This window comes from Mizuhopecten yessoensis, unplaced genomic scaffold (assembly GCF_002113885.1).
Source record: "Mizuhopecten yessoensis strain PY_sf001 unplaced genomic scaffold, ASM211388v2 scaffold11171, whole genome shotgun sequence".
Taxonomy (NCBI): Eukaryota; Metazoa; Mollusca; class Bivalvia; order Pectinida; family Pectinidae; genus Mizuhopecten; species Mizuhopecten yessoensis.
The window spans coordinates 953,816-966,625 of NW_018408915.1; the positions used below are offsets into that span (position 1 = coordinate 953,816).

Genomic DNA, 12,810 nt, shown 5'->3' on the forward strand with positions numbered 1-12,810 from the left:
AGTCGTTTAAAAAAAAAGTTGACGGACGGACAACAGAGACAGACGCCCCAGTACGACATAGCTCACATGACCCGAAGGGCCAGTTGATGTAATAATATGTGAGATATGTGTTTGCAAATAGCATCAATAACAGGTCTGCAATATAGACCAAATTTGCTCCTTGCTGGCAAAGAATGATCAATCCAAATCAAATTTGACCAAATGTGGTTAAGAATGATCCTTTCAGGAATTAACTATCTGTTTGATGATTACGCAAAAAAATATGGAATGTTTTGTCGTGCTGAAAATGAGAACAAAATTCAATTTAGTTAATTTAGCATTTTATTTTACCAGTCAATATTTAATATTACAAAAATTGTTACACACAACTTTCATACAACAGATAAAAAACTCTCAAACGAACGGGACCACCCAAGACAAAAAAGGAGAGATAAAGAATGCATTGTTTCTCTTTATACTTTCGCTACAAATAAGTTTGTTACCTTATAAACAATCACAGCAAATTTCATTGAAATCGCCCTCTATAATCAGACACAAATTTTGTTTATGCTGTTGCATCAGGAAGAAAGAATGATGCAACTGTAGGTCTGTCCCAGTCATATGCATTAGGAGTTAAGCGACATTAGCATCTGGGTGAAAATTAATGACAAAAACCTATACACCACATTTCTGCATACTAAAACGAAACCTGCAACAATTGAACAGTAATACCACAACATATTGTGGGACATTTGGTATTTTTTAACACATTTTTGTGATGTCATATCTGTGAACAGCTATTGGTGGTCTCTTAAATACAATCAATATATTGTTCTTGACAAGAGTTATTTGAAGCACAAATGGACAGGACATTCTGTGAGTTGATGAATAAGATCTTTTCTACATATTTACAGAAAAACGTATTGTATTTGATTTTGAGTTGAGAGTTGTCTCCCTTATTAATTTTTTAACTGATTGGTTTTGTTTAATTTTGTTTAACGTCCTATTAACAGCTAAGGTCATTTAGGGACGTGCCTCCATCTGTGAAGTGCATGCGTGCTTTCATGTGTGTTTGCAGGAGACGAGGTATGTAGGTGTGGTTGCTTCCTTGTGATAGCGCGGATCTGATGCCGACTTTATAGTGCTATCTCACTGGAATCCTGTGCCGAAGGCACCCAGCACAGCATTCCACCCGGTCATATTATACTGACAACAGGTGAACCATATTTAATAGCACCCACCCGACATTACAGTAACAATTTGTTATAATGCCACCATTTATCCAAAAGAAATTTTGGCATTATAAAGGGAGAAGTATAAACTTACGCAACTTGTTAAAAAAAAAGGAGAAATCTGTTTGCCATAAGCAAGGTGGCAAATTAATCATATACAAGGGGCATTTTATTGAAGTTTTAATTAAAATAGTGATACATAAAATTCCCCTTTTCTCTATCCACTGTTAAAACTATTGACAATGGTAGCCAGCCATGGAGCTGTAAAAGTCGGATCTTACATTTGTCAGACCAAAGAAAAAATTATAATAATTTCAATTTGTTTTCCATTTCACTACTTAAGTTTTAAACCCCTTATTGATTTCTAAAATATCTCTAAATGTGTACTCTAACACTGTCAAAAGCAGAAACTCACGTTCAAAACTCAAGTGCTAGACTTATAAAACAGATTTAAAACGAATAATCCTTGGATTTAAAAACATTCCAGATTTGAAATTTATATTCTTCACCATTTTAATGGATATCAAAGCAATTTGCTTACAAAAATATCCAACATGATGTATAGTGCATCTTTGAGAGTTTACAATTAAGCAAATTGGAATGGGGTTCATACCATGAAAACAATTCTCGACAATATTCATTTCATTCTTTATATTTACATTCAAAACAACAAAGAATTAAATCTGAAGTTTAAATCTGATGTCACGACATGTTGATTCCCAATTACCATGATAGTTATTATAGTACGACAGATTATGACCCAAACAGTTTCCGATTAGAAAACGATCACGTGTATCAATTCTCCGTGTTACGTGCTTTCACACCAAACAAATTGAAGGCAGATTTATTTAGAGGCTGTACAACAACAAAAACGTAAACATTATATGGCATATAAAAATGCACCCCTCACCATGATATTAGTTGACAAAACACAATATGTACGATCACAACGGCTGACCTTAAGTGAATAATACGACCCCTAACTGGCAATTCACACCTGCATATCTCGTAACCAGTTTTAAAAATTTGTCCATATAACAAAAACCATCAACTCATCACCCTCTTCTTCACACTTTTGCAATCACAATTAACAGATCCTGGTTTTAAAAACATCCTCAAGTTTGGAGAGCTCCGAATTCCTTGAACTTCGAATCCCAGTATTACGGTACAAATGTTCCAAAATAAATTGCGAAGCTTCGTATTCCTTGGACTTTCAATCCCAGTTTTAAAAACATCCTCACAATTTGGGGAGATCCAGCATCCTAGGTCTTCATGCGAGACCAGTCATTTACTTTCATACAAATGCTGCTAGTCTAACAAAAGGCCTTCTAAGTGCATTAGACAATTAGCCAAACTCGTAAAGTCATTCTTACTGACAAGCAGACAGCTTATAAAACAATTAAAATTACAAAGCAAAAAACAATTTGCAATATAAAATATGAAGAAGTATCGAGGAAATGCATTGCTAGTAATATAATATTATAATAAGTAATCACAAAATTAACGTATTTTAAGCATATTCCTGTTTATCAAAATGTTGGCACAATGCCAAGATACAAATGTTTTCAGTTTATAATTGCTATGTATTATATCAGACCACTGATTTTCGAAAATATCTTAGAAATAGAAGTAAAACCTCTCAGTTCTTTCTCACAGAATATTTGCTGTATATTTAAATCAGATACAGCATGGAGAATTTCAAATCCGAATAGCCTTCAGCTACCTAACCCGACAGAAAATCAGGACAAAAATAAATAAAATGCTTTCCATCTGTAAGTGATAAATAAATATTTTACACTTGATCTCTAAACCTAAGCAGTAGTAAAATAATTATTTAGATGTCATAGACTAATCGTATGACGTTGATAACGGTGAGTTAAGGCTGCAGTCAAAATTTGCCACAAAAATCAATTAAAAGTCCAGTAAAATGAAAATCAATAAGATGAAACAGCTGTAATGTTAGGAAACCAAATTGTTTGATGTTCAATCCCTGCAATTCTGTCCAAGACACAGCCTCCGAGACAATAATGTCTTCTGGATACAAAATGTCAAGCTTCCCTACAGAGGTTCCCAGGTCTGTTAGTTAGCACAATGCAACATGATGCAACACTTGTTCATCATTTCAATTATGTAAAATATTAATTAACAATTTTTTCTTGTTTTTCAGATGTTTCTGTCAAAGCCAAACCCTCCTAGACAAATGACTTCTAGATCAGGTCAAGAGACAAAATGTCAAACTTCCCTATAGAGGTCCAAAGGTCTGTCAGCATAAAGTGACAGTATTTAAACATTTTAATTATGTACATTATTAGATAACGTGTTTTTTTCTTGTTTTCAGATTATCCATCAGCCTTACATTTCAGTTTACAGTCAAGCTTTGTTAAACAAGCCACCAATAATCTGGTTGTCCCATTATCCAACCAGTGTCTTACAGGACAAATATAATGGATTGGACTTTTCACATAAAAATAAATTTCCCAGTAATCCAAAAAAATTTGCTGGAGATGAAGACGGATGCATTATCATGATTCCAATGCGTAAAATTTTCGTTTTTTAAGAAAAACAACACCTTGTTTTTCTTGTTTGAAAATTGTCGTCAGATACATAATACAATAAAAAAAGTAACTCTCATATCAACAGACGTCATAGTCCTATTATTTTTGATTAATTACGTTATATATCAGAGGTGAGAAGGTAATTGTTAGAAGTCTTCAGCCCAAGGATTTTCCTCCAGGTAGATGTCCAAGACCTCCTTCATGGCCAGGTTTGGAATGAGTTGTTCCTGCTTCAAGTCTGCTCGGGTGACCGGGTCAAAATGGCCAACTCTCTGTGAATGTCATCCAAAACAGACATTTTGATTAAATACAAATTATATAACAATAAATGATGAAGAGCAACAAGAATTTAGCATAAAATCCAATTTTCAATATAAATCCAGTACCACACCCAGTATGAGGCCCACCTGTATCTATTGCACTTCGGTAGAAATTAAACGACTGCTATTTCATTGTCCATTGGTCCTAAGTTTTGCAACCAATTCAGATGGAATGGGAATGATGTTGAAATTATTATGATGAGTATAATCAATACATTGAACAATTATATTCATATTTGAATAGGTAGACAGAAAACATTACCACTTCTGCTACTGCGATGACTGTGTGACAGATTGGTCGGTGTGACATCATGCGTAATTGGTGATGTCACACTTTACATATTAACGATTTATGTGATGTTATTACACATACACTGTGTATATAACCAACCCCTCCTCCCAATAATAAATACTGTACATGTATACAACACAGTTTTACATAGAAATACTGAAGAAGAAGAAAAGAAGAAGAGGCCAACCTGTAAATGTTCCACAATGTCCTTTTTGTCGTAGGTAATGCCACTAGGAGTTATCACAGGGTTGCGCATCAGCTCAAAACTTATTTTTCCACAGAGGTAATCGGGTACATCTCTGGTCTGAAAACAATACATAATAACCTGTTAATTAACAAACACTGTCTTAAATCATTATTCAGATTTAACTTAGGATTTTTTTGTAGGATTTTTTTCTGACAATTCCTGAATATCATTTTTGAAATGTTGTGGATAGGTCCCATTTCAAGTACATGTACCAAGAGACAATATCTTGCATAGGTGTCAGCCTCTGAAACCTCCAATGAGGGAGATCTCCCTCATTCCACAATTCTATTGAGGGAGAAAGTGCGTGAAACACGACTGAAACTGCTTTGCTCAATTAATCTCTACCTTTCTCTGCATCAAAAAAACCTCAAAGATGCATTTAGTTGATTCAGACACACCTGTTATGATCCTTACACACACCCTGCAGTAAACAAGAGATCATTTGACCACAGGATGTAGATTTTTAGTTTGTGTGAGTTTGGACTTGAATGAGGGAGGTGTGAGGGAAATTGTTAAATTTTGGTCAAAATGAGGCTGTCTCCCTCATAACGAGGGATAGTTGACAGCTATGATATTGGGTGCTCATGATCAAAATGAGTGTGAGTGCCACAGGAAGAGCATGATTCCAGAACTCAAATAACTGTGTCTTAAAAACTACTTTGTAAGTAACAGTTGTATTGACATTGAATTATACATGTAAGGTTTCACAGTGTTAATTCTTAGGATATTTTCATTATACTATGTTTGACCAAGAACTACAAAGTAAGGACATCATTATTAAACAAGAGGCCCAGGGGCCTTAATATCTCACCTGGTATTTTATTTTTCAATTTAAAACCTGCTGAGTACCATTCAGGTTTATCAAAGGAGTACAAGTAACAAAGTTGCATCTTCCATTTATAAATATTCAATTCCCTTTGCCCAAAGATTCTCTAAAACAAGTTTGGTTAGGTTAAAATCCCTTCAACGGTACAGAAGGAGAAGGATCTTTAATGTTTTCCTCTATTTCCCCTAATGGGCCCCACTAATCTGCCCCAAAGAAGGGGAATCCACACACCTCAGTTTAAACAAAATTGATTCTTTTCTCCCTAAGCATGCTTCAGACTGCATTTGGTTTAAATCCCTTCACTTGTATAGTAGGAGAAAAAAAATCCTCTATTTCCCCTATTGGGCCCCGCTCCTATGCCGCCAGAAGGCCCACACCCTCCGTTTATACAAACTTGAGTCTCCTTTGTCCAAAGATGCTCTAGGACAAATTTGGTCAAAATCCTTCAATTGGTTGAGGAGAAGATTTTTAAAGATTTACCTATTTTCCCCTATTTGGCCCCGTCCCTCTGCCCCCAGGGGGACCATACCCTCCGTTCATACAAAACTGAGAACCCTTTGGCCAATGATGCTCCAGACCAAATTTGGTCAAAATCCCTTCATCGGTACAAAAGGAGAAGGATATTTGATGTTTTCCTCTATTTCCCCTAATGGGCCCCACCCATCTGCCCTTAGAAGGAGGCCCACACACCTCAGTTTATACAAAATTGATTCTTTTGTCCCTAATCATGCTTCAGACTGCATTTGGTTAAAATCCCTTCACTTGTATAGCAGGAGAAAAAAAATCCTCTATTTCCCCTATTGGGCCCCGCCCCTCCGCCCCCAGAGGGGCCACACCCTCCGTTTATACAAACTTGAGTCTTCTTTGTCCAAAGATGCTCTAGGACAAATTTGGTCAAAATCCTTCAATTGGTTGAGAAGAAGAACATTTTTAAAGATTTACCTTTTTTCCCCTTATTTAGCCCCGCCCCTCTGCCCCGAGGGGGGGCTATACCGTCCGTTTATACAAAACTGAGAACCCTTTGGCCAATGATGCTCCTGACCAAGCTTCAGACTGCATTTGGTTTAAATCCCTTCACTTGTATAGTAGGAGAGAAAAAATCCTCTACTTCCCCTATTTGGCCCCGCCCCTCTGCCCCCAAAGAGGCCACACCCTCCGTTTATACAAACTTGAGTCTCCTTTGTCCAAAGATGCTCTAGGACAAATTTGGTCAAAATCCTTCTATTGGTTGAGAAGAAGAAGATTTTTAAAGATTTACCTATTTTCCCCCTATTTGGCCCCACCCCTCTGCCCCCAGGGGGGTTATACCCTCCATTTATACAAAACTGAGAACCCTTTGGCCAATGATGCTCCTGACCAAATTTGGTCAAAATCCTCTGAGCCATTCAGGACAAGTAGCATTTTAAAGGAAAAAGTTGACGGACGCCGGACGACAGACGACGGACGCTGCACCATGGGATAAGCTCACCTGGCCCTTCGGGCCAGGTGAGCTAAAAATAAATGACAAGAGTTTCTTAGTACCTCCCTAGCGCTTTCAACTCTATAGAGGTTCATCAGGGGAACTTTCTAAAGAGTTGAAAGCGCTAGGGAGGTAATAAGAAACTCTTGTCATTTGTTTTTCATATTTAACCATCACAAGGACTTTGAATGTTTTTCTGATTTACATAATGTATCATATATACATATGACACTGCCATAGCTTCATACAAACACATTCACATAGATATCTTTCTCAGCATGTAACTAGCTGGGCATGCTTACCTTTCTACGTACATCTAGCTGTGCAAATAAATCGTTAATATCTTTCAGTCGCTTTTCCTGCAAAATAGAAAGGCAAAATAACCTGTTTAACATGTACAATATATAATATGTAATCTGTACAATAAATAGTATGCAATCTGTACAATAAATAATATGTTATCTGTACAATAAATAATATGTCATCTGTACAATAAATAATATGTAATCTGTACAATAAATATTATGTAATCTGTACAATGAATACTATGTTATCTGTACAATAAATAATATGTAATCTGTACAATTAATAATGTTATCTGTACAATAAATAATATGTTATCTGTAAAATAAATAATATGTAATCTGTACAATAAATAATATGTAATCTGTACAATAAATAATATGTAATCTTTACAATAAATAATATGTAATCTGTACAATAAATAATATGTAATCTTTACAATAAATAATATGTAATCTGTACAATAATATCATGTTATCTGTACAATAAATAATATGTTATCTGTACATTAAATAACATGTTATCTGTACAATAAATATGTAATCTGTACAATAAATAATATGTAATCTTTACAATAAATAATATGTAATCTGTACAATAAATAATATGTAATCTTTACAATAAATAACATGTTATCTGTACAATAAATAATATGTTATCTGCTCCGTTGATACTATCTACTGTGTCAGTGGCCCATCCTTATGACAACTTTAGTATCCCTATAAAATTATGAAGTAATACATATATAGTGACATATTTTTATCCTTCATGCAATGCAATTTTAACTAAGGTCAAAGGTCAAAATGGAGGGCCTTATCATATATCCTCTGTCCCAGGTTGCAGTAGGGGATAAACAGATTTAATTTACCAAACATGACTTACTTGCTCATCGTCTATGTTGGCCAAATTCTCATCCTTATTTTCATCCCCTGTACTCTGCAATATTGAATCCCTCTGTCTGAAATGTAAAGAAAGCAATTAATGAATGCAACAGAACCAAGTTAATTTATCTTCATACCTAAAATAGATATCAATACTGTCTCCAATACCAGCTAGGAATATGTTAATCGTAAGTTATACAATGTGCTTGAAGTGTTTTAAATTTTCACTAGAACATCCAATTCTAGTTTGTTATTATTAATCATAAAACATATACATGTATTGTGTATACTTCTACCATATCGGCCATGTGACGATGTTTTTCATTGGTCAACAAGGGTACCAGTGATTATAGGGCAACAGACCATAAAAAACCCACAATCGGCATATGCACACTAACTGCTATTTTGAAATGGCAGAATAGATATATTCAACATTATTATGTACATCAGGGCAGAAGACACAACTTATATTAGGGTTCAAAAATGTTGGATATTTTTAGACAATTTCAAACATTATCTCGCCCTCTTTAAGAATTAAACAATAAAACAGCTACATATATGCTGAATATTTCTAAAATGATTTCTAATTAATAGGAGACAGTACCTTTCACTTTCTTCCTTTACTAAACGATTTAGATATGTCTGAAGTTCAATTTCTTCCTGTATGCGTTTATTTTCTATCAGACTCCATCGTTTCCTCTTTGCCAACCGTAAGGCACCAGTGATTTCATCTCCAAAGTTCAATTTCTGTTCTTTTGCAAGGTCATGTGCTAAAAATGGACAATTTAAAAAAAAAAAAAAATCAAACAGGTGTAAATTCTGTAAATATGTTGCAGGATGTTATTTTATATGGATCACATCTTCTGGCAAAAGAATAAGGAACAACTATTTCATTCTGTAATTACATGTAACATATTTTAACTCAATGTTACTCTTTACCTTAACAAGAATTCCACGAGAGTGGATGTGTCGCCTGCTCACCGAGTTTAGTAAGAAGTGTTTCGGCTTGAGTTATAATTATCGCGTAAACATATATGCCAAAACGCGGAAAGTTGAAATTCGATAGAAAAACCTGTAATATATGTTGAACATTGTTGAACATTATTGCTACACAATTTGAAAGGAACTGATTACATTACCGTACACTATTTGAAAGGAACTGATTAAAAAAATAAAAAAAGTTCTTGCATTTACTACACAATGTCCTTATTTGGCAATAAAAGGGGCATAACTCCACCAAAATGCACGTAAACTTCCAAAATGTGAATATGTTCGAGGTATATTGGTATACAATATGTGAACCAAGTTTGAGTTCAAACAACCCAAGGGAACTCAAATTACGGAAAACCTTTTTTGAAACGCAACCGACACCGCCGAAAAAGTAATACCTATATATGTTGCCTCACTTAGCAGGCGACACAAAAAGGTACATGGACACAATTTGTAATTAATATCAACACTTTAATGATTTTCAGATTTTGTTAGTACACAGTACCTCTGTTTAGACTTGTTGCTGCTTCATCATAGAGACCGATCTCCACCAGTGCTTGACCCATGAAGAAATGTCCTTTTACAGACGCCCTGTCGTGATCCAGAGCCTTTTTGCAATCTTGTATGGCTGCCTCCCAGTTTTTGAGTTTCAAATAACATAACGATCTGTTTGTATAAAATGTGGGTGTGTTCGGGCTTTTGATCTGAAAAATCAAACACAACACATTCAAAAATTAGTAACAGTTGCATATTTTCTGTTTAGTGTCGCAGCATTGAACAGCATAAACCAGTAGGGTAACACAGAAAGGCTCAACCCCGATATGGTAAACCACTCTTATATCATGGTAATAATCTGGAATGTTGATCGTGTTCATATGAATAATACCACCCACTAAACTGATCATTTCAATCTCTTAAAAAAAAGGTTATTTTACATAATAATTTAACTTATTATCTTTTTTTTTCATCAGTCAAGAGGCTGAAAGGGTTTTTCTTGAAAAGAAATAAACAAAGAGAGTGGAGACACACACACCTTCCCTCTCACACTGCTTTGCTTGTGACCTTTGACCCTTTAACCTTGACTGATGACAACAAAAATCTAATCAGGAGTAGTACTGGCAGAATTCTTTGTTACTATATATATATGAGCTGAATATAAACGCTATCTGTTACAAGTTTTTTTGCTTCAAATGTGGTCAAGTTTAATCTTTGCCCATGACCTTTTAATTTACATTGAACATGACCATCAAAACCTAGTCAGGCGTAAAATTTGATACAACCATGGACCAAGCTATGGTGTAAATATAAATTAACCTTGTTCAGAGCTTCATGAGATATATTTTGTACACAAGTTTTTCACTTCTGATGAACACTTCGCTGGTGTTCTTTCGCTTTTAACCTTGACGAATGACCACCAAAATAAAATCAGGTGTATAACTCAGTGTTATTATTATACATGTACCTGTGTGAGGTAGATATTTATACTGAATTTGTTGAGGGGTTTAATTTGTGAGAACAGGAATATACCTTGTACACAAGCTTTTATCTTCAAAAGTGGTCAACTTCAATTGTTGACCGTGACTAGCTTAAACCATTTAACCTAAACTGATGTGACCACCAAATTTTAATTTGGTGAAGAAAGCAATATTTCAATACCATGGTGTAAATATGAACTAAATGTCAAATTGTGTTAAGGGGTTCTTTAATAGGACATCAGTGGTCGCAGGCATTGCTGCCTCGATCTATATCAACATCTATATAATTTGAAATACATTGTGGTAAACATAAAATAAACCTATATATAAGACACTGTATGATATTATTTAAACTCAAGATCTTTCCAGAATTCGTCCAAGTTTTTCTCAAAGTCAAATTTCTTCGAGATATATTTATATATATATCCTGTACAAAGGAATCACACATGGAGAGATGCACTGAAAAAGTGGTTAATATATATATTTATTATATGCATGAACATTTCTTGCAATCACATTGGTCGAATCCTATACATGTGACCAGTCCTCAAAAACTCATGTAGACTGGTTATCCGGTGAATATCGTTTTCTATATATAGCTTATATGGAAATTCCCTGGAACCTGTCGCAGCGCATGCGCAGTTAGATCGGAACGCGATCTGTCGGATGACAATTAGAAGATGGCTGCTGGCGAACGTTTCTTCTCCGTTAGGAAAATTACCAAACTTATTCGAGGATAAAGATGCTGTTAACGTAAAAAAAAGGCCATTGAACACGCAGTGCATGTCCTCCATGCTTATCCTAAGAAAAAGAACTTAGATGATCCCTTCGAAAGCTACAATGATGAACTGTTGTATTCAAACCTGGATAAATTTTACACGGAGGCTCGCGTACAAAAATAAAAACCTTTAGTTTTGTTTTGTTTGATTTGATTGTTGAAGCATATAATAAAACAATTATGGGCTTTTGTCCTGGTAAATATGATGTGATATGAAGATGAAAGAGTGATATTGACCTCGGCTTCGCCTCAGTCAATATCACTCTTTCAGGTTCATATCACATCATATTCACCAGCACAAAAGTCCATAATTGTATAATATACCCCACTCATTGAGTGAATAATAAAAACAGGAGAAAAGGTTGTGAGCTGAACTGGATTTTTCATAATCATGTTATGAAACATGAAAACTCATATTAATTGAAATGACTATTTTAAGAGTTTGCAATTAATTTTTGGTCTATTATCCAATAATCACTATTGGTGCATAACTCCGTCCCATATCTACGTACTGGACCTTGGGGTTCTAGTGTTTTTGTTATTATTTGACTAGTGTACATGTAATATAATTGAAGCTAAGGTTGACTTAATGTGGTTACAAGCTATTTTAATGAATGATATGTGCAAACTTTTATCAATTTCTGTATAGGTAAGGTACAACATGTACGTATAACCACGGACTTAGATAGCAATATATAGTTCATTCCGTTTTATAACGAGGAAGCTTTTGAAGAGTATGGCGACTAACATGTGACCATGGAGTGGCCAGTCAGTATTTACTTTCAGTTTCTTTTACTTACAATGGCTTTTGTGTAACATGATGCGGCACTGTCGTAATTTCGAGAAGCAAAATATTTGTTGCCTTGATCTTTTAATTCCACGGCACTCATTGTGATCACATCCTCATAAGGTAAACAGGTAAATAACAGCTAATAATGAACCAAGAACCTTCTTGTCATTCCCGTTTCATGGTTAAGCATGTGTTTGACCGTGAATTTGGTATATTATCTAATTTGTTAAACGAACAACGGTATCAATTATCCGGAAACATTTATTTTTGAAAGAAAGCTTTCTTTGAAAGATACATTTTAAAGGATACATTCGGAAAAGAAACAAAAACAAAGTAGTCTAGTATTGTGCTTATAAAACCCTGCTCTATAATAATTTATAATATTTGCATAATAAATATCTTATATACATTGTATATATATCGTTTATAACCTGGATTGTTAAAAACTAACCAATCAAAACGAAAGATTTCAATGGCGGAAAGAGCCGACATTACCATTGTGGTTACCACGCAGATTTCATATATATTAATATCGGTTTTTTCGTCAGCCGTGATATCCAATTACAAACATCATGTATCACATACACTAGTGTATGTCGATCCGAATGTTGTTATATATAGCAGTGGCGGATCCAGAGGGGTTTTTTGGGCTACAGGACACCCCCACCCCCCACCCCCCACCC

The 12,810-nt window shown here is 34.9% G+C and overlaps 1 protein-coding gene across 1 annotated transcript; it reads right to left on the reverse strand.

Annotated features, from left to right (window-relative positions):
* Positions 1-301: 301 nt before the first annotated feature.
* Positions 302-12,320, reverse strand: LOC110467343 (E3 ubiquitin-protein ligase CHIP-like). The gene is made up of 7 exons (XM_021524457.1): positions 12,138-12,320; positions 9,590-9,788; positions 8,699-8,864; positions 8,096-8,171; positions 7,213-7,269; positions 4,566-4,682; positions 302-4,038 (listed from the first exon to the last, which is right to left on the reverse strand). The coding sequence occupies exons 1-7, from the start codon at positions 12,225-12,227 to the stop codon at positions 3,913-3,915; spliced, it is 831 nt and encodes a 276-aa protein (XP_021380132.1). The 5' UTR covers positions 12,228-12,320; the 3' UTR covers positions 302-3,912.
* Positions 12,321-12,810: the final 490 nt, after the last annotated feature.